Source organism: Lissotriton helveticus, chromosome 10, assembly GCF_964261635.1.
Source record: "Lissotriton helveticus chromosome 10, aLisHel1.1, whole genome shotgun sequence".
In the NCBI taxonomy this organism is placed as follows: Eukaryota; Metazoa; Chordata; class Amphibia; order Caudata; family Salamandridae; genus Lissotriton; species Lissotriton helveticus.
In genome coordinates this window covers 1197177048-1197204762 of record NC_136071.1, presented here as the reverse complement: position 1 = coordinate 1197204762, position 27715 = coordinate 1197177048, and the positions used below count along the sequence as shown (strand labels likewise).

General features: G+C 47.0%; 2 protein-coding genes across 2 annotated transcripts in view; one reads left to right on the top strand and one right to left on the bottom strand.

Moving 5' to 3' along the window:
• LOC144785681 (DNA-directed RNA polymerases I and III subunit RPAC2-like) overlaps window positions 1-26395 on the bottom strand; it is a 29358-nt gene extending 2963 nt beyond the window's left edge. Inside the window, exons 1-3 of the mRNA XM_078664475.1 lie at window positions 26300-26395; window positions 7440-7537; window positions 6855-6931 (exon numbers count right to left, since the gene is read on the bottom strand). Coding sequence (XP_078520601.1) covers window positions 6855-6931; window positions 7440-7537; window positions 26300-26338 — 214 coding nt within the window. The 5' untranslated portion in view covers window positions 26339-26395. The remainder of the gene's footprint in view (window positions 1-6854; window positions 6932-7439; window positions 7538-26299) is intronic.
• Window positions 26396-26536: 141 nt separating this feature from the next.
• The window catches only part of VAMP7 (vesicle associated membrane protein 7), an 81672-nt gene continuing 80493 nt past the window's right edge, over window positions 26537-27715 (top strand). Inside the window, exon 1 of the mRNA XM_078664059.1 lies at window positions 26537-26797. The gene's annotated coding sequence lies outside the window, so the exon portion shown is untranslated. The remainder of the gene's footprint in view (window positions 26798-27715) is intronic.

Sequence of the window (27715 nt, the reverse complement as noted above, 5' to 3'; positions counted from 1 at the left end):
GGCTGCGGCCCCCTGTGAGGAGTGTGGTTTATTTATTTATTCAGAGTTTTATATAGCGCGAACAAGATCTTTACAGATATCAGAGCGCTTCACAGAAACAAGGGGTGAGGATAGCATGAGGGTGACGCAACATAATATTGGGTGCAATATAAAATTCAGTAGCATGATCAGATAGCAGTCAAGTGCTAATAAAGTATCAAAAAAAAACAATCAAATAAGCGTTAATATAAGACGATACTGAGTCTTTCGTACAGCTACGATAAAAATCAAGAGAACTTAGGCTAAAAGGGATGGCTTATGACAGTATCTAAAAGTTACAGGGGGAGGGGAAGGGGCATCGAGGTTCAGCAGGCTAACGTGAATAGTCTAATAATAGGTAGTGAGTGAGTAGCATAAATGAATCGACTAAACATCATAGAATTATGGCAAACAAGAAGAATAAACGAATCTAAATCAAGAATAATATGACATTGTTTGACATTAGACAAACATGTAGCCAATGATACCCAGGCGGTGCGAAGTCTCTGAGCAACAAACATTAGAGTTCAGGTGAGCTTAGCCATGAGGATGGCTTTCACCTCTTTCTTGAAGAAGGCCGTGGAGGAGATAAGCCTGGTTTCGGGAGGGAGTGCGTTCCAGATGCTCGGTGCCATTCCTGAGAAGGAGCGTTTGTATGTTTTTTCCTTCCGGAATCTGCGAGGTTTCAAGAGTAGGTTTTTTGTGCTTCTATTGGATCTCGAACCTCCTGACAGTCAGTTTTTGAGTGAGGTAGTTAGGTGCCTTGTGGTGTACAGCCGCGTGTGTCATAACAGCAATTTTCAGTTGTATTCTGGCTTCAAAGGGCAGCCATTTCAGGGATTTCAAGTCAGGGGTTATATGAGAGTGTTTTCTTGAGCCAGTAATGAGTCTCGCGGCAGCGTTCAAGGAGGCTCTTAGGGGTGCAGTTGCTGCTTGAGGGAGACCGCTGAGGGCCACAATTCCATAGTCTATGCGGGGGATGACGAGGGCTTGTACTGCATTTTGGAAGTCTTTGGCTGGGAGGAAGGGTTTCAGCTTCCTCAATGTGTTGATTTGGAAATTAGCTCCTTTCGTTGCTATGCTAATGTGCTGTTGCATGTTGAGCTTTGCGTCAAGTGTGATACCTAAGGATTTCGCGGAATCCACGATGGTGGGCCGGACATTGAGTGCTGTTAGGTGGTTGAGCCAAAGTTGGGTGGTGGTAATTTTCGCAGGGGGTGATATCAGTAGGAACTCAGTTTTCAGAGCATTTAGTTTGAGGTGATTGTCGGCCAGCCACGATTGGGTCTTTATAAGAGTGTGGTTCAGGCGTTTGATATCATCCGGGGATTGTACCTTTAGGTAAAGTTGAGTGTCATTGGCATACATATGGAAGTGTACATTGGATGCTTGGAGCATGGTGGCAAGTGGTTCCATGATGAGGATGAACAGTGTGGGCGAAAGGGAGGATCCTTGTGGAACGCCTAAGTCTACTGGCACAGGCGAGGAAAACACATTGTTGATCTTGAACTTCTGAGACCGGTTATGTAGGAAGGAAGTGAACCATTTGAGAACAGTCCCGGATAAACCCATTCTAGTGTTTAGCATCTCAAGGAGGTTCTCGTGTTCGACCGTGTCAAAAGCTGATGAAAGGTCTAGAAGGATGAGGAGGCATGAATCATTGCGATCAAGGATTTGGAGGGCGTCATCAATTATGTGAGTCATGGCCGTTTCCGTGCTGTGTTTCGCTCGGAAGCCTGATTGATGAGGGTTGAGAGATCAAACTTGTCAATGTGTTTTGTTAGTTGAAGTTGAACACATTTTTCCAGCAGTTTGGCCAAGGTGGGGATGTTTGTGATGGGACGGTAATTGTTTAGGTCAGACGGGTCAGCTGTCGGTTTCTTGAGTATGGGCGTGACTTGCCCCACCTTGAGTGAGTCAGGGATGAGACCTTGTTGAAGGGAACTGTTAATGATTTTAGTCCAGAGTGGGAGGAGCATGGTGGTGAAGTCTTTTACAGCATTAGCAGGCAGGGGGTCTGTGAGGTGATTAGAGGGCTTCAGGGTACCGAGCAGTTTGAGTATTGCTTCTTCAGAGTAGATGTCGAAGGAAGCCCATGATGCGCTGTTTTTTGGCTGAGCGTTAGACATTCTGATGTGCACAGGGTGTTGGCTTACATCATTGAGGAGATCAGCTCTTATGTTGTCGGTCTTCAGCTTGAAGAAGGCGGAAAAGTCTTCACTGTGTGGGATACCGCTTGCTGGGTTGTTTGATTGTAAGGGTTGCGGCTTTGTTTGACTTTTTACTAGTTCGAACAATTTTCTTGGTCGGTTTTTCGCTTGGTCAAGCTGGAGGCTAAAGAAGTCAGATTTTGCACGTTTGATTTTCCTAAAATAGGCATTCCTCTTGTTCTTAAGCATTTTGCGATGTAGTGATGAGGGGTCAGCTCTCCAAGTGCGCTCTGCCGATCGCATAGCACGCCTGTCTTCGTTAAGTCTGCCGTCATACCAAGGGTTCGAGCTCTTGGTGGAGACTCTCTTTAGTTGCAGTGGGGCGGCTTCGTCGATTATAGAGGTCATGGAGTCGAGGTAGAGGTCGGTCAGTGATTGAACATCAGAGACGCCATCAGGGGGAAGGAGGAGCCTGTAGGTGTGGGGAGGTAGGGAGTTAGGGTTAAGCTTCTTCATGTCCCTTTTCCAGATCTTGCGTTTGGTGGGTTGAGCCGGGGAGGGTTTGACTTTTTCATTGATAAAGAAGGTGATGATGTGGTGATCTGACCAATCACAAGGTAGGATTGATCCCAGTTGGGTAGAGTCCTCTTTGGCGATGATGAGATCGAGTATCGAACCTTTATCATGTGTTGGGCTGTTGCAAATTTGGGTGAGGTCAAGCGCATTAAGGAAAGTTTTAAGACTATTCACCACTGCGTCTTTCTGATCGTTCCAATGGAGATTAAAGTCACCCAGGTAGATTTGAGTGATCTGCCGACCGATGTTGGAAGTGATAGTGTCCATGAGTTGTTGAGAAAAGATGGGGTTGTCCCCCGGCGGGTGATAGATGAGATGTAGAGCACATACTGGTTTCCCCTCGCTGGAGATATCGAGGCAGAAGAGTTCCCAGGAAGTGAGGGAGGGGGAGATGACTTTGGTGACGGAGAGATTGCTCCTGAAAATGCAAGCGATTCCCCCGCCCGTCTTGCCGGTCATGTCGTGTCTGATGATGTGGTAATTGGGGGGGAACTAGTATGTCCATAATAGGCGCGGAGGCTTCAGTTAGCCATGTTTCCGTCAATATGGCTAGGTCAAGATCCATTGATGTGACGAGATCTGCAATGTCGGAGGAGTGTCTCTGGGCCGATCTGCAGTTGAGAAGGATGCATTTGAGTCTGGGGGTGAGAAGGGAGGTCGAGTGTTCTAGCGATAGGGGGACTTTTCTGAGGTTGTTTGGGACAGAGCTTCTGGTGCTCAGAGTTGGGTGCCTAAGGGGATTTGTGAAAATAGTGGGTATGGGGAGGTGAGTGGAGGTTATGTGTTTTACCGGTCCTGGTCCAAAAGAGCGGAGGAGGGTGCATAAGTCGTGGTCCGACAGGGAGTTAAGGGCACGCCGCGGGCGGTGGGTGTTGTTGCGGGCGGGGATAGTGGGCCAGTGCGGAGAGAGTTGAGTGCGAGGGACTGTGGGGAGAGTGCGTCTTTTGTTGGATACGGTGGTGGTCGTTGTGGGTCGATGTTGTCTGGAGGGTGTGTGAAGAAGCTCTTTGATGGTGCGGAGCTCGTCTTTGAGTTGTAGGAGGGTGGATAGGATCAGGTCCAGAGGTGTCTTGGTGTTAGTGTTCGTTTAGTTTCATTTTTGCTCCATGTTAGAGGGATCCTATGCAAAACCATCAGAGTAGATCATACAATGATACAGAGGTCAAATAAAGAAAGTGAAATACCGATATCTCCTATCAAGGCCCCTTGTTTGGCTTACAACGCTTTCTTCACCTGCCCTGAAAACTCTTCTGACAGTGGACCATTGTGTGTAGTTCTGCAGCTCAAGCAGGTGCCTGATCTTGAATATGTTGTTCCTGTGACTATTTGAAACAAAGAGAGCGGTCTAAATCATGCAGAGGGGTGGGGGTGTGTGTGGGTGGGGGGGGGGGTTGTATTGTTAAGGAATTGCAGTCATTTGATATTCAAAGATTTAATCACTATATATGTTCAATCAATAAGGAGCTGTACATAAGTAGCTAAATGACTCAAGTTCAAACAACAACAAACATGGCAAAGAGAACTGAATACCGACACAAACAACAATCACTAGCTTCCTTCAAACGGCGCTTTGACACTGAACCGATCTAGGTAAGTGAGCAACTTGTTTATCACACTTCTACCAGGCACGAACCTTCAAAAATATCCTATTTAACCAACCCCTCAGCAGCCACCACAGCAAGAAACATCCTCAACTACTCCCCAAAGACAAGAACCTTCCCACTCAGAATTCAAGACCTCGTTCATTAGGCCACAGGAAACAGAACCTTGATCCATCAGCTTCTGTCATCAGCGACCAATGTCCAATGGCTCACCTATTAAAACTGAAAGAGCTCCATACTCCCAGATATGCAGCTTCAATGAAGGAAAAATACTTCTCTCTGAGCATCAAACAGGCTTGTGCCCAGGGAGAGGCATTGAATTGGCCTTGGTCTCCATCTGGGGTGCGGTAAAAAGGACAGTGGATAAAAATGGAAGAGCGGCACCTACTATTGCTGCATGTAATGGCAGCCTTTGACACTGTCCACCATCAGAAGATAGTATGGAGACTAGAAAAGCTCAGCACTTGAGGAATTATCCTAGATTGAAGCTCTTTCTATCTCCAGGGTAATCACTTTATCGTCTCACTTTCGCCGTTCACGTCAACCTTTTGAGCAATCACTCCAGTGTTCTTTGAGGCTCAACTATCTCTTCAGTCTTGTTCCACTTTTCCCTGACAACACTATAAGAACTGATCAACAGACATTGAGTTTCCCTCCCTTCATCTTACTCGGATTACTTTTTCTGGGCCATCTATCCCGACCTGAAGATACATGTGCGCCCATGAACTCGTCTCTTCTCATTCTGGAGTGGAATCCTACAGAAACTTCCTCAGACGGCCTGTTACGGTGTGCACAGCTCCCTGTCACTCCACTGCAGTTTATGGGTAATCTCTAAATAGCACTTAATGGGGCTGAGTCTATCCTATGCCTTTCTGGAGGGTCACATGTAATGCTGACTAGAAGAATGTATCCTCCTTGACAACTAGTTTGGCACAGCAAATTCCTGCTGATAGCCATCCTCATGTTCCAGTGGAACAATACAGACTTACACCAAGTCTGCAGTGTCCAGCACGTGCCATTGGCAGATCCTTCTGTGTCCTGGATCCCGGGTTCTGGAATGCCGCTCCCACCTCCCTATGCGCCATGTTTAGCGATAACCTATTCAAGGCACAGTTGAAAACTGTGCTCTTTGGGGAGCTCTAACCTTTGACCCTATTGGTTGGATTTTCACTAGTGCCATGAAGCTTCTCTTGAAGCAGCAGTTGCGCTTTATAAATATCTCTTCATTCATTCATGCAAATCATTCACCACAATGGAGTGAATCACTTGCTAGCAGGTCAGTGTTCTCGCTCACAAAGGAACTAAATGGACCATTACCAACGACTGCCCGTGTCCAGTACATACCATGGACAGCCCCACTTTCATCCATTGGTAAATCGATAAAGACCTACACACGCAGGCACAATCAACAATAAATTAAAATACAGCACATGTAGGCATCTCCGGTAACACAGTCATACATGGAAGCGGGTGTCTCGACCCAGCTCGGCATTCATCATCAATGAGTGAGACGAAATGCATGGGCTCACCAGGCAGAGCCGCCTCTCTCAACTGTGATGCAAGTAGTATTGTAATGGGGAGAGGAGTTGGCCTAACGGCTAGGTCGGTCAGCCTTGAATCTGGGGAACTGGGTTCGAGTCTCGGCAATGACGCTGAACATCCTGTGATTCTGGGCAAATCACTTAATCTCCCCGTGCCTAACAAAAATGAATGTGTCCTCATGTAACGCAACTGGTGCCATGTAAAGCGCTCTGATACCCGATAAGGTTTGCGCTATATAAAACTCTGTAAAAATAAATGTACAAAAAATGTCTCCTGCCTTTCCGAGCTCCTGAAATGTGCTTTCTGGGTTTTCTCCTTTTGTTGATGAACAGGGCCCGGGCCCATGAGTCACAGTCTGTGCCTTCTCTTCTGTAACAGAGTGTGGTGTTAGGTAGTCACAGTCACTGTAATTAAGAGCGGCCCCTGCTACTGTCATTTCCTGGGGGTTGCTCTAGGAGCCCTCTTCTTTCCCAGATGAGCGATTCGAAGGCCGCTACTTACATAATGCAGAACTCGTCCTCATCTGTGCTGCAAGCAATGTTAAGAGGCTCAGAGTCCTCATCTCCTTCCTATTACTACCTTGAAAAGAGGTTTAGAAATCTGGAGGTGGGGCCGCGTTCAAACCTATGCAACTAATATAAAATCCATAAACACAGAAACTGGAGCGCATACAAGCTAGAACATAGCCATATGACCAGATAAGACACACAAAAGCACAAACACAAGCAGAAACAAGAAGTGTGACACATGGATACACAAGTAGTGATCAACAAGTAGAAGTTAAATAAAAGGACAAACTTAGCAAAAGAGAAAATGTCAGACTAAGAAGGAGTGTGAGAAAAATAGAGTATTAGAGAGGGAAAAAGAGAGGCCCATACGCACACTTGTATTTGATTTAGAGAAACACCAACATTTCAAACAAACGTACAAAAGTAACAGTGTCACCCCCTACCCACCTACACCATACCTCTGGTCTGGATGCGGAAGTTAATTTTGCTTTCAGATGGGTGGGTGATGCAGTAGCCGCAGAACTCGACTTCTGGACTAAATGCAAGCAAGAAAATAGGATTAATAAAATACCACTGAGTCTCAGCATCAACAAGATTGCACAGGAACAATCAGCACTCAGGCGGCATTTTTCAAGGTGAAAACCCCCTACACCAGCAGCTTACTGTATATGGGGATCGGAATAAGGCACTTCCCAGTAGGACTGTGAAACCATTGTTTACCTTGGCTCACAGGGTAGCATCAGGGTACAGCTGATGGTTTACATAGGATAGCTCCTTTTCAGGTGGGCATGAAACGCGCAAAGCTCACAGAATCTTTACCAACAAGGTATTACTGAAACCTAGCTTCTTCTCTGGGACATATACCATAAAAAATACAAAATCCTCCAAAACTGCTGAAAAGCAGTAGACAAACCCATCACCGTTCACCACCACCAAAGAGTAGGACAGTGGACAGTGACTTGGGTCAGGAGACAGAATGACTCAGGTAGACTAAACAATGCAGGACCACGGCAATGCTCCCACCCGGCGACCCAGCCACCTACTTCTTCATGATCATATAGCGCAGAGAGTTCCCCAGCGTGTGGTCCTCCTCGTGCAGCACGAATGTGACGCAAGAGTCATCCGTCCCATTGGCCTGCACCTGTCAGTAAAGAGAAAAGGCATCCCGTTACACACTAGTCTTCAGGACTCCTAGTTACACCAAGACTAGCCGGTCATAAACTTGTAGAAAAGTTTATTGGTCTCCAGGTGTAAGAAAAGAGAAACAACAACAATGTATGCAGGATTCTTCAGAACTCCTGGTAAAAACTATACTATCCAGCCATAAGGAGGGCCTCTGCCTGAGAGGCCTTTTGCTCTCCAGGTGAACAGACTAAATCCTTAAGTTAAAGTATAGTTATACTGTCCTTCAATTGGACAAAGCAAAATCCTCAAGGGAGAACAAAGGTTAGAAAATGAAAAAAACATAAAGCAAGTTTCACAACCTCTAAACAAGTATCTTTAAGTAACAATTGTGCATTAATCCATATTAAATACCTGTAAAAGGGGGAACACAATGAGTAGGGGTTTGCAGTAGACAGAAGGCATCAAAAAAGCTTGAGATGGAATCAAAAATATTTAACCAAAAATATAACCAGTTATGAACAGTGATGTCAGAGTTCGGACTACGAATGGGATACTATTATTATTTAGAAAGGATTGTGCAGGAAACCAATTGAAAGCTCAGATTGTGCCCAAATTCAACTTATCTGAATACCGTGAATGTAGAAAGGTTAATTTATGATCAGACTACACCATTCAGGAGACAAAACATATGACCCTTGAATATGCAAATAATGTAGCACTGAAAAAAGTAGTGAATCCATCAATTTCACCATATATGAATGACAGCGGAGACTGGTTCCAATAAGTGATTTGTGGGGTCTCAGTGGATCCATAACCTATTCCCAGTTCTAGGCATTTGACATAAACATGAGGAATCCACTGAGCTATACCTGTGCTGCTGCAGCAACCCGGGCTGCCTGAAACCCAACCGGGGCCACCTTTGCATGAAGGGACCCGATGCCTCAGTTGGCTCAAAGTCACGCTTTACCAATACATTCATTCATTCAATAGTAGTGTGTCGGGAATGTCTCCTATATGGTAAATGAGCAGGTACTCCTGCTTTGAGTGGCAGGCTGCATGTGAAACTGGTACCCTAACTTTTGGTTTGGCACTAGAGACATGGTACTACGGTGTGTGCACAGAGGGCTAAGCCCGTCCATGGTAATGAGTGGTCCAGAAACTGTTTTGTGACCTGGTGGGACACGCCAGGCGTGCCCTTAGAGAGGGCAGAGGACTATTGCCCACACCACGGAGAAGACAATAAGCTGTGATGGCAGCGTACCGTGATTTGTGAACCTTCAGCATTGGCCAGATCCTTTTCTCTGTGCCAGAGACAGAGCAGTCCTGCTATTGTGTGCACCCCCAGAACATTGCACTGACATTCCATGTGCATATTGAGTGCATGGGTGTGCAATGAAAGGGCAGTCCATGAATGGCAGTAGGAGTTTAGCCTGAGTCCAAGTACTATAACTAGTGGGATCCATTTTAGATGCCCTTGGCTTAACACGGCCCAGGTGGAGGAGGAGGACAGCTTCCCAGACAGTGAAAGCGCACTGCCTGCACTCCGGTGGATGGAGGGTGGAGATGCAGACAATGAATCGAGTGAGAAATTCAGTGAGGGTATTGTAGGGAAAAGGCTCCTGGTTAGTTCTTCCTGAGCACTGCATTTTGGTAGATGTTAAGGGTGAGCATGGGACTGCACTTTTTGTTGCTCAAGGTAAGGAGATTTCTCAGCAGGGCCTGACTTTTTGGTTGTCTCTACTGCTTCAGGGACGCTGATGACAGTCATGTGCAGTGCTTTCACACATCACTCAGTCCATGTTTTTGATACTCCGTCTTGGAGATAGCACAACTACTACCACCTGTGACAGCCATCACTGTGCACAAAGGTGGTGTTGGAGGAGCAGTCTGAAAATTACATTTGAAAGACTACTGGTCCAAATCAGTTCTGAAGCTTTACACAGTGCATCCACTTCGAACGACTGGAAAATGTGTATGAAAACTAGACCCGGGCAGTAAATTCCGTTCCGCTCGCGGAATTTGGGTAATTTCGCTTTCCACAGAGAATGCAGAATTGGCCAAATTTCTGCGATCCGCAGCTTTGTGGAATTTTTTGCTTGTTTGCGCTTTCAAAATGCGTGTTCGCAAGATATTCCCCCCATCCCCCAAGAAATCAAACAGCATTCACGAACAGGAAAAAAGCATTGCGAACGGGTGGAACAAGCAATTCCGCATGTTCGCAGAAATCTGAGTGTCCGAGGAGATTTTTTACTGTTTAGCGGCGCTTTGCGGAGCGCGATTTACGCAAATTCCCCCCACCCCTAATGAAAACAAGGCTCTAAGCCACCCTTCCTTGGTTAAGTTCTTCTTGACCAAGGAATAAGTGTTCTGCAAAATACTCTGAGAGCTGCTGTGCCACCAGTACGGAAGGGGTTGTAGTTAGACCAGTTTGCAAAGTAAAACAAGGGAGGACCACAAGATGCCAATAGCAAACCACCTCAACCACCACATTCTGGCCTATAACTTCTCCCCCTTCCTCCAACAGGGTCTGACAAAATACAAGGCAAAGATATTGTGTAGAGTTAGCAAAGCACTGGCATTAGATGTGTGTGTGACATTCAAGCCACAGGACTGCCTAAGCCTTTCGTCTTTCCACGGTCTAGTCAGAAGACATAGGTTTTGCTTCAACAGACAGGTTGTGCAGCACCATCATGGCAAGCCCTGTGTCACCAACGTTACGCGTACAAAAATTACCATTTTTTTCTGATTCAACCATACTTGTACTCACTCAACAGCAATGAGCAGCTGCCACTGAAAATGTTATCTCTTATATTAATGTATAAAGGGAAACATTAAGAGCTTGCGGAGTGGAGATGTGAAGGGGGAAGTAGCAAACTCGGGAGAGTGGAAGAAAGCAAGAAAACAGATACACTCCCCGAGTGTCACAAGCAAAAGAAATTAGGACTGGAAAAGCCAACGGTTCTCCCCTTGTTGACTCCCTGGCTTTTTAGTAAATTGACGCAGCCTCTACTGGCCATTGTGTCATTCCTTGTGTGTGCATACATGATGAGATATACGTGTGCCTACAGAATGGCTTATGCACCAGATACTTTACCAATTCAAGATGGCCGCTTAGATAATTAAACAACAAAAATATTTCATTTGGATGAAAGCACGTTTGGTAGCGCAGCATGGTCCCGCACCTTCGAGGACCTCCTAAAAAATAAATACATTTAAAACAATTTGTAAAGGACCGCGAGCCCGCGTTGGAGCAGGTGGGTACGGGGCTGGAGAGCAACAGAGGCTTACATAAGTCATTTTAACCGCATCAATGCGGCGGCTTTTCCCGCTGTACGCGGCAATTTTGAAATTACGCGTTACATGACGAGCTCAGCTTGTCCTGAGCACACGGCAGGTTACGCTCATGACGAGCTGAGCTCGTCATCAGCCCCGAAGGGGTTAAGGAGTGGCCCAAAAGCAAATTGGAGCTGCCAGGCCCTAAAAATAAATTATAAAATGCAAGGCTTTTTAAAGAAAAAGAAAGAAAAAGAACACAAGTGGTTGGGGAGCAATGGAGGAGTGAGTTGGGTTGACTGGGTGGATGAAGGGAAAACAACTGCGGTGGTGTTCGGGTGTTTGAGTGGAGGGTAGCACAAGACGAACAGGAAAAACATTCACTGTCATGGAGTGCTTAGTGAAAATAAAAGAGTACTTTCCTAAATGTGAGCAGTGGAAGGATACAAGTCAGACAGTAAAAAGGATGGTAAAGAGGAAATGTCCCAGGAGATGGACAAACACAAGGAGAGGAAGGCAAGTCATCGAATAAGAAGCAAATAGATGAAAGGAACTACAAGGACATCGAATGGTATGCAGCGGGCCAACTCTAAGCCCACTGTGAGTTTGTGGTATGGACTACAATGGCTTTCACCTACAGATAGCTAAAAGATGTACGTGAGAAATAAAAAGTAGTTCCCTGAATGTACACGCAAGGATACACAAATACCTGTCATCCAATCAAAAGGAGGGCAAAGAAGTTCCAGGAGACAAAGAAACACAAGAAGAAGAAGGAAAGTCATAGAATAAGAAGAAAATAGGATAGATAAGAAAGTCACTCTATGGTAAATAATGGGATGACCCCAAAGCCACTGTATCAATACAGAAACAACAGGTCTTTCTGCAACAGAAAGTTACATAATAATAATAATAAAGGGGTTTGTAAAGCGCCTGGTGACGCCATCCCGGCGTGTCCCCGCGCTGTGGAGAAAGAGTCAGGGCCAGGAGATGGACTTACAGGGAAAACAGATGGGTTTTCAGAAGTTTTCTGAAGGTGGTCTCTGAATCCGCTAATCTGATGCTCATAGGGAGCAAGTTCCATTCTTTGGCGGCCATTACACGAAAGGAGCGGCCACCCATTCTGGCTTTCTTAACACGGGGAATTTTAAGCAAACCAGTTCCCCCAGAGCGGAGAGTTCTGTTAGGCTCATAGGGAATAGCCAGATCAGTCATGTAAGGGGGAGCTGTATGTGAGATGATCCTATAGCACATGAGAAGTGCTTTAAATAGGACTCTCTTTTTTATGGGAAGCCAATGCAAAGTGGCTAGGGCAGGTTTGGAGGCGGCTCTTTTTGGAAGTCTAAGGACTAGGCGCGCTGCAGTATTTTGGAGTACTTGGAGTCTCCAGATGTTTTTCTGCGTTGTTCCGAGCAGAAGCACATTGCCATAGTCCATCCTCGAGGTCACAAGAGCTTGGGTCATAGTGCGCCTGGCTTCAAGAGGGAGGAGGTCAAGGGTGCGATTTAGGGTCTTCATGACACCAAAGCATTTCCCTACCATTTTATGCACATGGCTGTCATAAGAAAGTCTGGGATCAACCCAGATCCCCAGATTCTTGGCTGCTTTGCAGGGGGTGGGTAGCGGCCCCAGACATGATGGCCACCACTCCTTGGTCCAGCTCGTGTCCCTGCCTCCAATTACCAGAACCTCCGTTTTTGAGCCATTGAGTTTCAGGCAATGCTGGGTCATCCATCCTGCCAATGCCTGCATGCAGGTTTTAAAGTTGTCTGCAGCACTGGAGGGGGCTTGGGACAGGGAGATGAGAAGTTGGGTATCGTCGGCATATGAAACTAGTTGAATGCCGAACGATTGGACCACTTCAGCCAGGGGGGCCATGTAAAGATTGAACAGGGTGGGGCTCAGGGCAGAGCCCTGAGGTACCCCCTGTTCTAAGGCTATGCTATCAGAGAGGTACATGCCTCTCTGAACCTGGAAGCAGCGGCTGGTGAGGAAAGCTTTCAGCCAGCCCAATGCTTCCTGGGTGACCCCGGCTTTGTTCAGACACTGCAGCAAGATGGAATGTGCCACAGTGTCGAACGCGGCACTAAGGTCCAGCATAATTAGTGCCATGGTCTGGCCCTCATCAGCGCCGGCCCGTAAGGTTTCGGTCGCTCTCAAAAGGGCGGTTTCAGTAGAATATCCCGACCTAAAACCTGATTGGGAGTTGTGGAAGGCATCATTAGACTCTAGATAAGCCATGAGTTGTCTGTTAGCTATTTTCTCGGCCACCTTCGCCAGATAAGGTAGCAGCGAGATGGGTCGTAGGTTCTCTAGGATGTCTTGACTGATGTTAGGTTTTTTCTTTATCGGAAGAACAATGGCTTTCTTCCACTCCACAGGGAGAGTGGCCGTAGAAAAGGAGAGTTGGAGAATGTGTCTAAAGTGTGGTTCTAAAACTTTAAGGCTGGCTGCTAGTATCTTCGGAGGGGCAGGATCCCGAGGGGAGCCAGATTTGATGCTTTTACATGCAGGTAAAACTAAGAAAAAGTAGTTGCACAACAACCATACAAAGCAGCTACAGTACCTGTGGTACTATACTACCGGATTAAACATTAATGCCATTGAATGTTAGGCACTCCTTAAAATATACTGCATCAATTAGTAGTTACTAGTTAAAGACTATAGATATCGAAAATGCCACTCCTCCAAACTCGCTTCTCAAAACTCAATATTAAAACAGAGTGCACTAGATATGCCAACCCCACACTTAGGTGCACAATGCACCATGGACAATACACATGGTAGCATATAAATCTTTGCCAGCAAAACACATTCTGAATGCCTCAAAATGTACAACAAAGCTGGAAATCATTAAATTCACACTGGAGCCAAACCTAACTTCACAACATACTCTGCATCAAATAGCCACGCTGTAATCATGCACCCTCTCCCCATCCATGCACTAGAATCCATAAGTAGAAGTGCCTTAAATCTCACTCCTTTTCATTGAATACACAATGAGAAACAGCGACAAAAACACAAGCATTTACAAATGCATCCAGTTTCACCATGTGCAACCTTCTACAAAATCCAGGCAATGGCGAAGACATAGGTCTTAGATTTTGTAGAGGTTAACTTAGCATGTGTACTAACATACCTATAACCTATATTCACTTGCACTGGTTCTTCTCCTGCGTGTGTGAACGAAAATATATTGAAAATGATTTACCTGTTGTGTCTTAGCACCATCAGGCCACGTTTGCCCATAATATGGGTGTAGGAGGCTGGCTTAGTATATGGTGCTCACTTATATAAGTGTAGCACCCTGCACTACTCCAGACAACCCTTATGGTGATTTTTGTGTTCATAGACAACTTTAGAAAGCTCTTTAAGTGGTAGCTGTGGAAAGAAGCCTTCAGGCTTGATCCAGAAGTAGTGTAAAGCAGCTTATTTTACCAAAACGTAAAATTATTGGTATAGATGAAGTAAAAAAGATCCACACTGTATTTATAAAAATATGTATTTAATATAGGTCACTTACTAACACATACAAATATCTCCTACCAGGAGATATATGCAATGCACACAATACTTTGCAAAGAAAATAGGTAAGTAGCACGAATATACAGTGGTCTCCAGGGGGGACCAAACCACATAATAAAATAGTAGGATGTGAAACACGGCTCAAGTCAAGACTATACCCAGGAGATGTACAAGTGCTGGGGACCCAAGGAACCACCCGAGGTAAGTAACCCACGGAGGCTGTGTGCAGAGCGAGAACACGACTGAGTGCTCAATTCAGGTCAATGGGTAAGTCGCAGTTGTAATTTTAAAGAAGAAGGATCCTTCCCAGTGGACCCTGAAGAAACCTTGTGAAAGACAGGAGGTTGGAGAGCCACTCCACCCTTGGATACCATAGGAACCAGGATACCTACACCAGGGAAGCCGGGTGCGTAGGTGCGAAGTGGCGTCAGAAACCACAGTCAAACTCAATGGAGGACTTCAGGAAGATGCCGCAGGTGAAGGAGAAAGTGTCCGATGGGACCCAAAGGTGGATTCAAGATGAGAAGTACCTGCAAGCAGAGAGGACAGAGTCTATGCCACTCAGTAGTGACCCGGAGGCACTGAAGACAAATTACCACCGATGTCGGGTCTTGCAGGGGAGTTGACGGTGACCATGGAGCTGCAGCTGTGTGGACCATGCGACGCGGAGGATGACGAGGAGCTGTCCACAAGCTGTTCAACGTCGGATGTCGAGAGTTGAAGGGTTGGGACCGTGGGGAGCACCAACAAGCCTTGCAACTGCAGAGAACGTGAAAAGCGAAAAAGGCACAGTGTTTTGACCAGCAAGATCCAAGTGACTCACCAAAAGCAGGGGAGTTAGAGCATGTGAGAAGTTGTCCTGGAATATGCTGTCCACTAGTTAATCGTGAGCAACTTGCACCAGTCCAAACAACCCTTATTGATGATAGGTTTAAAAACAACCTTTATTGAAACCTATCCTACTGGTAGCTATGGAGAGCAGCCTTCAGGCTAAGTCTTGAAGGAGTGTAAAGCAGCTTGGTTTACCAGATTATAACCTCTTGAATGTCTAAATGAAGGGAGAACCACACAAGGTATATATAAAATATATGTATTTATTACTAAGCATTCTCTAGTAATCTCTTTAAGAGATTACAGAGCAAGATACACAATTTAAACACAATAGAACTTCAGTAAATAGCACAATATACACTGGGCCCCAGGGGGAGACCAAACCATATATTAAGAAAGTGGTATAAGAATCACGACTTGACTAGACACAGTGCCTAGAGCACGTAGAATCGCTGGGACCCCAAGGAACCACCCATGGTAGTGACACAGGGGACCCACAGGGGACGCGTGCAGCCTGGGAACACAGCTGCGAGCGGCGTTAGCTTCTAAGGGGAAAGTCGTGGTTGGAAATGTAAAGTTAAAGGACACTTAGGAGCGGACTTTGAGCAAACCCCTTTAGACTTAAGGGGTTCTAGGGCCATTGGGCCAACACCCACAGGAGCACCGGAGTACTCTAGTTACTTCACCCAGGGAAGCCGGGTGATTAGGTGTCAAATGATGTCAGGAATCGTCGTTTATTTCAATGGCGACCTTCTACAAAGTGCTGCTGCCGTGAAGAAGGAAAGTGTCCGGTGTGATCCAAGCCTGGATTGAAGATGTGAAGAACCTGAAAGCAGAGGGGACAGAGTCTGGGTCACTTGCCAGTGACCAGGGGCACGGTAGACGAATGCCCACCGATGTCGGTGCTTCAGGTACGAAGAGGTGAAGCTGGACTCTGCAGCCATGAGGACCAGGAGTTTCGTCCAGCAGCAGGAGGCCAGACTCGTGTCTGTGGCTGCAGCATCCATTTTGTGATGCCAGGGTTCTGTTAAGCTAGTACCGGGTGTGGGCATGTTCCTCCCTCTAGGAGGGTGGAATCATACCTCCGCCGCCAGTACTGGCGGGAAGGTATGATTCCAGGGTTTTTGACACCAAACACAACATTTTTCCTTGTAGCCATTCCAAAGTTAGCATTTGCCGCGAGGTTATAATGCACTTAAGAGTATATGGTCTGGCTGCATCACAGAATCCAACCCGTAGAATAGATTCCGAAAGCTGCAGAGGGGCCCTGCTCATGCATGGGCACCCTCTCACACAAAACCCAGCACCCTGCCTTCAGGATTGAAAAGGCCTGCCATAGGGGTGACTGATAGGTTTATAAGTGTAGTGATATGAGGTAGATATAGGGAACTGTTAAATTTGGGGGTCTCTGGTTGGCACAGGTAGGTACTTGTGACAAGCAGGGACCCTCTCCTCTAGTCAGGGAAAGGGGGTACACTCCTAAAATAACCCCTGCTCACCCTCAAGGTTGCGTGGCGAGAGCAGCCATGGCTTTACTTCAGAGTTGTTGTAAGTTAAGCAGTTGTGACCACATACAGTAACCAAGTGACAACACTACAAATGGACACCACACAGGTTTTATATAAAAAATAAGTAGACTTTATATAGAGAGTTATCACAAGACCATAAACGACAAAAATACACACTATGATTACTTTAATATGGTAGATTTAAGCTTAGTTCAGTTCAGTTCTTAGATGCGACACTCAATGAACCTTAAGTTGCGTTGCGATGGGAAATGCGGCAAAGTTCAGGTACAAAGAAATAAAGACGTGAAGATCTTCCAGATGCGGCGCGCTTCTCGGGGATGCGAGAAACACTCGGTTCGATGCAGGGACTGCAGCGGCGACACTCTTACGATGCGACAGCAACAGCTTCAGCGGCGACGCTCTTCTCCACGATGCGTGAAGCTTCCGCTCGATGCGACAAGTACAGCGGCGACATTCAAGATGCGACGGCAGCAGCTCTGACGGCGTCGCGCTTCTCGGGGATGCGAGGTGCTCTTGGTCGATGCGGTGCAATGCGACAGTTCCAGCGATGACACCCTCCTTCTTCGGAGTTGCGACGGCAGGCACTGCGACGGCGACATGCTCCGACCTCGTTGCGAGATTCTTCTCCTGATGCGGTGCAGTGGCGATAACCACTGCGGCAACACCCTCCTTCTTCGGAGTTGCGACGGCAGCATCAGTGACGGCGACACGCTTCCTCTTTGTTGCGGCACGCTTCTCTCCGATGCGGTGCAGTGCAACAGTTCCAGCGGCGATACCCTCCGCGACACGCTTCTCCTCGTTGAGTCGCGCTTCCAGCTCCTTGCGACACGCAGTTCCTCAGAAGGCCCAAAACAGCAGCAGGCACTTCCACAAGAACTCTGGGGAGCTGGGGGTGAAGTCTGTTGTCCCTGAGACTTCAGCAGGAGGCAAGCTCTTTTCCAGGACCTTGAAGATCCTTCACAAGTTGAAAGCAAAGTTACTCAAAAGTTCCTTTCTCCTTCCTTTGGCAGTAAGGCAACCACTGCAGGCCAATCCCCCTAGCAGCACTTCAGCTTGGGAATAGTCTCTCCTCAGTTTCTTCAGGTTTCTCTCCTCAGTCAAGGTTTCTTCTTGTTGTTCAGAGTGATCTAATTTCATGGGAGCAGGGTCCCAATATTTATACCCCAAAATCCTTTGTTCTCTGAGGGGAGAGGAGCCTGTGCCTAGTCCAAACCAGTTCCTGAGCACTTTGTTTTCCAGACCTCTCCTTTCCTTTCACAGTGCAAGGCAGAAACATCAGACGTCCCACAGGAGGTGGAGCCGGCATTGTGGAAGGCAAGTACAGCCCTGGAGTACTCTGTTGACAGTCTTCCTTCTCTTTTTTCAGTGTGCAGGGCAGACACATCAGCCGCTCCCCAGGAGGTGGAGCCAGCATTGTGGAAGGCAGGCACAGCCCTATTCAGAGTTCAGGTGCACTCCTCCGTCCCATCAAGATTCAGATCTCTCTATTCACCACTGGGTGACCCAGCCTGTCTCCTGGGATTCCCCAGCCCTGTCACTCACAGAAACCATTAGATGTAATGGGGTGACCCTGTAACCCTCAGAACCTGGGTGGGTAATAAAGCAATAAATAATGGTTCTGTCGGACTGAAATACACAGTTATATAGTATTCTTTCTTGTACTATTCCTGTCATCTGTTCCCTTACAGGGTACACAGAAACTGCTGATTGTGCCACTCTATACACAATACACTGAACCCAAACAAACAAGAAACAAAGTAAAGTTTTTAGTCATATACCTTCATGTTATTCAAGATAGTCATTCAAATACAAAATTATCTGTCCAAACAAACATTAAAACAAATAAACAAAATGACGGTATGTGTGCAAGACTCAGTAACATTTAAAACAACCATATAACACGGTCAATTCACAAATAATTGTTAAAGAGTGTCAACTGAAAATACAATAGTCCCATAGGTTAATCCATTTATTCTTAGTCCTAGTAGACTTTGTACAGTTGGTCGTGAAAAAGGTGCGTCGACGTTTCGACCCTGGGGAGCGATGCGCTGATTGTGCGCATCAAGGGCGGGTCTTCATCAGGACTGTTAACGTGTAGGACTGCCTTCTAAGAACCAAGGCTCCTGTTGGTGGGGAGCTTTACAGTGCATGGAATCATACCTCCCACACCGTTTATGGTGTGGGGGTGAATCATACCTCCCACACTGTTTACGGTGTGGGAGTATGATTCCAACATGTTTGACACCAAACAAAACAGGGTTTGTTCCAGCCAGTTTAGAGATGCCATCGCGTGGCCACTCTATATATCGTAATGGCTGATGCACTTACAACCAGGGAGAAAGGACTCCAAAGGTTGTAGGAGTGTTCTGTTCATGCAGAGGCACCCTCACACTTAAAACCGAGCACCCTACCATCAGGATTAAAAGGCCTGCCTTAGGGGTGACTTATAGGTTTTAAGTGTAATGACCTCAGATATAGGGAAACCTATATCTGTCGTAAGTGGTGCTAAAACCAGCTTACACAGGCTGCAATGGCAGGCCTGTAGTCACAATTTGAGTGGTCTCTAATGGGTGGCATAATACATGCTGCAGCCCATGGGAGACCCCTGGTGTGCCTATGCCCTGCGTATCTCAGTACCATGTATTTATTTTTAAGGTTTTATATAGCGCTAGCTGGACCCAAGAGTATCAGAGCGCTTTACAGGATACGTTAAATATCAAGAACAGATCAAACTGAGAACAATTGTTCACATAAAATAAGGCATTTGAGCTTTCAAGAGTGGATAAGGATAAAGAAGTTCAAAAAGCATGTAAAGAGATTGAGGACAGTCGATGAGGGAGATAGAGAAGAGTTGTGTTGTTAGACTGAGGATGAAAGAAGGTGAGAGATTTTAGGAAAAGTTGTGGAAGTGAGGGATGAGGTGAGTAAAGGTAATGCGGGGAGTAAATGGCCAGAGAGGTCAATATAATTAAGAACCCCAATATTTGTTGAGAAGAAGCAGCTTGAGGTTTTTTTTTGAAGAGGGGGCAAGAAGGGTTACAACGAAGATCTTTGGGAAGAGTATTCCAAATAAGAAGGGCATTACCAGAGAATGAACGAGATTAAGTTGCTTTCTTTTTTAGCTGAGGAGGGATTAGGACAAGGGCGTTAGTGCTCCTCAGAGATCTAGTACACCCGGCTTTTTGGAGTTTGTCCGAAAGGTATGAAGGGGTATTTTAGTGAAGGGCTTTGCGAGTGATGCAGGCAATCTTGTAGGTGGATCTGCCTTCGACTGGAAGCCATTTGAGGTTTTTAAGGACAGGGGATATATACTTAGGACTTATAAGGGTACCAAAGTAGCCAATCTGGGGTACTCACCATAACCAATGTAAGGGAGAAAGCAAAGAGACTGGAGTCCTAATTCGCAGGATCCCATTCAGACTAGTCAGAAACTATAACAACACCAAGCAAAAAGCGGGGGTAACCATGCATAAGGATCCTACCTTCCTACAATTGGGATTAACTATAGCACAAGAAACTACCTGCTCAAACTCAAAGGAGTAGAATAACTGCATGTGAGCGCTTCACATCTCGTTTGCGGTGCATTCAAATAGTTTTTTGGGATAAGAGATGTGAGCTTATGCTCTAAAAACCTGTAATCTGTTGCGATATAAGCTTATATTCCATAATATTTAGTGAGTTCAGCACGCAAAGTTGTGTTTATAAAAATCAAAACATCTAACGTTGTTTGCCACGTCTTCTGAGGTATCTCATCTTCAAGACGCCGCGTCTTGGAGATGAGATGCCTACAACATGCCGAAGATGACGTTCTACATATTACCGAATGTCTTGATTTTTAAAAAAACGAGTGCTGAATTTATCATAATTCACGTACGATTGCGTATAAGCCGATTTTGCATCAGATGACATGGCAAACAACATCAGATGTTTCGATTTTTATAAACACAACTTCGAGTGCTGAACTTACTAAATGCTATTTGGATGCACCACAAACGAGAGGATTACTGGTGCCAGTAAATATTGTCCAAGTGCACTACGGATCCTTTGAAAAAATTTCGGGGTCTCTTCAAAGAATACTTTCCCCTATTGTTGTAGGAATACGCAATGAGCCTTGAAAAAGTTGTATCAAACAACGAAACACGTGTAGGCTGTCTGCTTCTCGATTGTTCATCGAGTCAACTACATCAACACTCCCTAGGTCTTTCTAGTTTGTGTTAAACTGTTACTACTACTTGTTTACAAATAACTTTTTTATCTATATTGTGTCAATTTGGGTTTATTAAAATCATACTGACAACAAAGTCAGATAAAAGACATAAGTGGTTATGCTCTATAATGTGTATATTAATATATTGCACATGGAAAAATTCCTTTTTTTCATATAGGGGGACACTTATAAATGACACAGTGTTCTACATAGAGAACACTCAGTAAGTGTATATTGCTGGAAGACTGTTACGAAGGTGCTGACTTTTCTTTTTACCACTGCCATTGCCTTCTAAATTTCGCAGATAGACTGACAAAGGGCCTTATTATAGTGACAGCATGTGGTGTGCCTTCACAAATCTTGATTGCAGAAAGGGCCTGATGTTACCTAGCAAAGCTGCGCGCATACTGAACAAGCATTTACAATGCAATGGTCTCGACATTGTTAAAGTTAGAGCTATTGGCATTGCTCATGACATTATTTTTATTCATGTTTTTGTTTTTAAAACATAAATAAATGGCATTGTTATTTACAATGCCAATCGCTTAATCGCTCACAAATGCGAGACCTATTGCATTTGCACCCACAAAGAGCCACCCACACAAAGCCACCCACACACACATACAGAGCCACCCACACAATCATTCACACAGAGACACCCTCACAGAGCCACCCACACACACACACAGAGTCACCCACACACACACAGAGAAGCATAGCCTACGCAGGCCGAGACCTAAAAACATACATGTGGCATACATTGGAAACGTGAATTATGCATAGCAGATGTGTAATTTTTTTAACAATTATGATGTAGATCCTGGTTTGATGCAAAAACGCATTGAGTTCTTTCTCTGTGTGCAGCACGAGCACTTTTAAGCTAAAACTACAATTAGTTTAAATGTAATGTATTTCCTATTCTTCCAATATATGACTGTCACAAGACATAAATTAAATGTTTGTTTATTTATAATGTAGGATTTCACATTTATTCTGCAGAACTGAACCTATATGAAATGTTGCAAGGTGGGAGGGCATGGACTGACCGTATGTTAAGCACATCTACCATATGTAAAAGAGGATATTGAAAGTAACTTTGCTCTTCCATAAATCAATATAGGAATACTTCCCACTGTCCGGTTCTTTAATTACATTTGATAAAACCTCTTTGTGACTTGCAGTACTTATTCAAAGTATTTTTATTTTTTTTAAACTTCACACTCTACTCAGCCTAGAAGCATGAAGAGGCAAGGGTGTCACATTGGGTAGTTAAAGGCGGCTATAATTATGTTGCGGTAAAGGCGGCTTTAATTATGTGGCGTTAAGGAATGCAGCAGGTGCACTTTGATTTGAAAGGCTTCATTAGCACAGACTTTGTACATTGAATCGACCTGGACAGGAATGTAACTATCAAGAATGCAGGATGTGTAGTCGCCCCACGGCGTAACAATTATGTGGCACAGTTGTCAAGAAGTCACAAAGAATGTGTGCCCTGTTTGTGGGTGTTTAGATCTCCTGCAGTCAGTGGGCCCAAGAGCCTATGAGCGCTCACCAATCCCGAAGATGACACGCTGTGTGTAGGTCTGATGGATATTGTTAACTTGAAACTGGCCGGTGTCAAGGGTGGCACTCTGCCAACCCTGGTCTTAGCTCAATAGCAATCGCCACGCTCTGACACGCTGGTTACGTCTATAATTTAAAAGGAAAACCACAATGCTAAATACGGCTGTATGGAAAGCCAGGAATGGATTTAGATGACAAACGCCCAAGACTGGATGTCACCACAAGACAAGTTATTGACCACTTGGCAGTTAAGTAAAATGTATGCGGTACACAGGGGCTTATTTACAAGCCTGTTGCGCCGCTGGCGCGTCACTTTTAACAGGGGGGGAAATTACGTAACGGCTGCGCAACGGGCTTGTAAATAAGCCCCACAGTTTTTAAAGGAATGCCCTAATTTCACATTCCGCGCATCTTTTGTATTGCATCCTGCCATGACCGCGTAGGCGCCAATCAACCAACACTAGATCACACAACTCAGTTCCAGTTAACGGTGCAGCGCCGTGCTTCACGCGTTGCTCGTGGCTTGCTATTGCGGCGTTAAGCCTCTCGCGCCCAGGCCTCTTTACCTGATGTGTGTCGTGGGGGAGAAAGAGAAGGTTTGTGAGGAATGAGTAACGCTAGATGGAAAACAAGCACTTCAGGGCTGGCCGCCGCCAGCCGCTGAGTAATGATTTTCCCTTCCTTCTAATTGGCGCAGTGCTGCGGCCCTAATGAACGGAAAGCCTCTCTTCCCGCTGTAATTCCGCCGTCTTCCTCGATCGATCGCCTCGCAGGGGCTGGCACGGCGGAGCTGCTGAGAGCCGCTTCGCTGGTAATGCTGGTAATGGATGGCTGCGGGTTAGAGCGGACGAGGCCACCGGCAGAGTCTGCCAGCTCCCCTGCAGCCTGCCGGCTGTGCTGAGTGACTGCGCAGCCAGGGAGGCCTAACGAGGGGTGGCCACCAGCCGCCACCCTCCTCCAGCAGATGACAGACGCCTGCAGGGGACCGAGGCAGCGCGGCTTCCGTCAGAGCTCTGTGGAGGCAGACCAGGCCCATCCATGGACAGCTGTGGTGCTTCGCCTCAAAGCCCGGCGCGTGCTTCCTTTTACGTTTGCACTATCCAAGGGCACGCACGTAACTCGGAATTTCAGGAGTTAATGTGTGAACTACATAGAGGGAATTACTGCCCACTCCGACTTGAGCAGTCTGCACTTCATGCATTAACTGGTGAATTTGCACAACGATGGGGCAGCATGAGGGAACAGACGCACCAAGAGGGGGGGCTCGGAAATTAAGCACAACAAGGGGGCGGCACGAGGGAATAGACGCACAACGACGGGGGGCAGGAAAGCAAGCACAACGAGGGGGGGTGGCGGAAAACTTACCGGCTCAGGGGGGGGGGGGGGGTGGGTCTCTGTCTGTTGCGTAAGCCTCTCGGTCGGACAACGCCATGCACACCACCATCTTTCTCCGAGGCGAGGCAGGAATGCCTCGGAGAAAACACTGTCATTTTCTCATTCAGGGGCGTGGTTTTCGTTCTCTTCTCTTCCCATTGGCTGGAATGTAAAATTCCAGCCAATGGGAAGAAGAGAGAAAGAAAAGAAACCAAAAACACCCCCCCCCCCCGAATCCCGTCATGAACTGAGTGACTCCGTTTAGGAAGCCAGCCAATGGAGAAGAGGAGCGGGTTCAAGTCCCCATACTGTAAACATAAAATCTCGGCAGCGCGACACTGCTGCGCAGTGTACGCTAGGCTGAGACCTAAAAACTGTGAGGTGCACGATTGTGTCATCCTTATATCAACTTATTTTGACTTGTACTCATTTTGGTTGTCTATTTACTTATCAGACCCCCCCAGCATTTCGCGATTTCGCGATTTGCAAAATAATCGCGAAATTGGCTGAGGAGCGCGATGACCGCGATATTGACCTTTTTGGCCGCGAAAAAGGCCTTCAGCAGGCTGCAAAAATGATGGTGACATCTAATTGGCTGTACACGCACACGTCACTAGGTGGTGCCGTACAGCCATAATATGTTTGGAAGAAGAAGAAGAATTAGCGAGTCTCGGAAAAAGCCAGGCAGTGTGAGCGCAGGGCTCGGTAAGCATTGGCTTTCAAATAGGCAGAATAATGTTTTTGCTTCCTCCTCCTGGAAGCTGAAATACTTAAAAGTTCTGGGAGGTGCGGGGGCTTCACCCACCCACCCGCCATTGAGCTCCCTTTCCTCTCCCATCGTGCAAACTTGCTGAAGGAAACCATGGCTTCAGCAAGAGGTTCTTACCTTCTCTTTCCTCTCCTTCATCCGTTCCCACATTAAATCGATTCGAAATAGGAAACAAACATTTTTTGGGAAATGTCTTCTTTCTCGGGTATTTTCTGTTCCAACTGCAGCCTGGTGACGGAAAGGGGGGGGAGAGGTCAGGGGGTCAGCCCCATGTGCTCTCTCGTCCAAGCTTGCTGAAGGAAAACAGTGACTTGAGCAAGCGGTTTTTGCCTCTCTTTCCTTTCTTTCAATCGTTCGCATGTGAAATGGATCCAAAAAAGAAATAAACATTTTGTTGGAAATGTCTTTCTCTGGCATTTTATGTTCGAGCTGCAGCCTCAGGACGGAAGCGGTGAATAAATAAAAAAAAAAATTATATGGAAAGTAAGTACATGCAACTAGACATAGTGGTTGCAAAGTGACCAGAGTGTTTTCTGCCACACGCAAACACATTAGTGCCACTTTACAGAGTGGGCCAGTAGTGCTTTCAACTCTTTCCTTGAACAGTATTGTTGTTGGAACAGAGGGTTAGGAGATGACGTCTTCATGGTCAGTGGGGTCTCTGACGTCTTCATGGTCAGTGGGGTCTCTGACGTCTCCATGGTCAGGGGTGTCTCTGTGAGCCTATGCTCCAGAATGTTATCACAAAGGAGGATATAGCAACAAAAACCCCCTTGGACTGTTTATAAAGCCTATTGCAAAGTTAAATACTCTACTAAGTCAGTATACAATGATTTAAGGCTGAAAATAAATGATTACAAGTAAAATAAACTGCCGCAAAAATGCCGCTAAATTTCCATATTTGTGCCGCTAAATTTCCATATTTGTGCCGCTAAATTTGCTGATCTATGCCGCTATATCCTGGGGGGTCTGACTTATATGCTATTGTGAGACTTCCTCTGATATTTCTGTAAAACGTACGTTTTGGCCCAAATTTTTATCCTGAATTTTGACCCTGTATCCTGAATGTTTTACACTGACCATCCTGAACTTGCACCCATGCCAGTGGTCACCCTAATATATCATCACTCTTATGTACATTAAATTATGAAAATGTCACAAATACAGACATGCCAACCCTCCCGATTCAGGCGTGACACTACCGATTTGAAGGCTAGTCTCCCGCCTCCCGATTCCTACAAGCAAAACCCCGATTCTTCGGGGGTTTCAGCTGACAGGGCTTGGTATTGTGTAAAGTGCTAATTCTTCCAGCAAAGAGTGGCGATGCAGGGGCTCTCGAAGGGGTGAAAAACCAACAAAGCAGCGTCATTAACAAGGGAATCGTCTTTTAAAGACCTGCTAAGTACTGGGGGGGGGGCTGCCACAGGGGGGTGGGGGTGCATGCACTGCCAACAACCTGCCAGCCCAGTGCCCATCACCCTCTCTGCCTGCCATTATGCTCCATGCTTCTGAAAGGTAAGGAAAAAACGTGCATTTGCGTTTCAAATGTCCACTCCTGCAGCAGCCACTTCCAAAGCCCACACATGCCAGTAACCCGATTCAAAGCCCCATTCTCCCGATTTATTTTTTTAAATCTCCCACTTTGCTCTCATGAAATGTTGGCATGTATGCAAATAAGCAATCTGCTCCCCGTGCCCGAGGGTTCCTCACCATCTCCAGCACCGGCTTCCTCTCTGCAGGCTCCGCCATGCTCCTGGGCCTGCTGCCTGCCAGGGCTCGGCGCACGGAAGTGACGTCTGGCCTCGGCTCTGGAACGCATAGAGCCAGACGCGGGGAGGTGACGTCACATCTCGGCTTTGGAACGCAGGTAGCCCGACGCGAAGCTGTGTCAGATCGCGGCTTGGAACGCGAGCAGACCGGCGCGGGTCTGTGACGTCAAGCTTCGACGCTGTGACGTCCCCGTCCCGTGCCAGTCAGCTGACTGTCGGACTCCACTTCCCAGCATGCACCGGGGGCCGCGGTCAGGTGTTGCGGAAGTGCCGAAGGTCTGGGGTGCGGAGCAGCGGAGCGGGGATCCGGAGGCGCCGCGGAGCCGAAGAGAGAGGAGGAGCCGAGGGCGGTGCTGGCCGAGGGGAGAGGAGCAGCAGAGCCGGGCCGGGGACCCCGGAGGACGGTACAGGCCGCGAGGGGAGCAGAGGGCCCAGACAGGTACATGCGGGGGGGGAAGGGGGCCTCAAGGTCTAGGACAGGCGAGGGGCCACAGGTTCATGAGGGACCCCTGCTCCGGCGCAGACCACCTGACGGGGGGGCTTTCAGGGCTGTGACAGGCGAGGGGCCACAGGTTCACGAGGGGCCCCTGCTCCGGCCCCCAGACGGAGGGGCTTCCAGGTCTAGGACAGACGAGGGGTACAGGAGCCCCTTGGCATGGACATGTGATAGCCCCCACACCCCTCCCCTACACTGGTACAGACATGGGGTGCAGAGCAGCGCCCTCGACAGGTGCAGACGGAGGCAGAGAAGCCCCCCAGAGAGGGACCGAAGGGGAGGCACAGGACCCCCTAAAGAGGGACTTATGGATGGGCGGATAACTCCCCTGGACAGGAACATACCAAGAGGGCAGCAGCACCCCTGGGGATGTACAGAGGGGGGGGGGGGCAACTAGACTGGTACAAGTCTAGGTGTCAGGGCAGAGGAGCTCCTAGAGAGCCACAGCCGGAGGAGCCCCCCAAAGAAGCTACAACTGTACATGGAGGGGCAGATCACCCCCCAGAGAGGTACACCCACTTAGCTACAAACAGAGGGGGCTGGGGAGCCCCAAAGTTATTGATGAAGGGGCCTTGGAATCCCCTAGTCAAAAAGCAAGCAAAGTGCGCACTAGAGTCCCAAGGCATGCACCAAAAGCAGAATCTCAAAGACCTTCAGGGACAGGGGGAAGCGGAGGACCCCTTTAGACGGATACAGACAAAGAGTGTGGATCACCCCATAGAAGTATCTTGAGGGGCAGAGGAACCCTTTAGCCTGGCGCAGAACTATGGGCTTTGGCGTAACCCTGCAAGGGATGCTTTCCCATCCATGGCTAACACAGGGGAACATGGTTCAATGCACCAGTGATGAATGTGAAAGTTA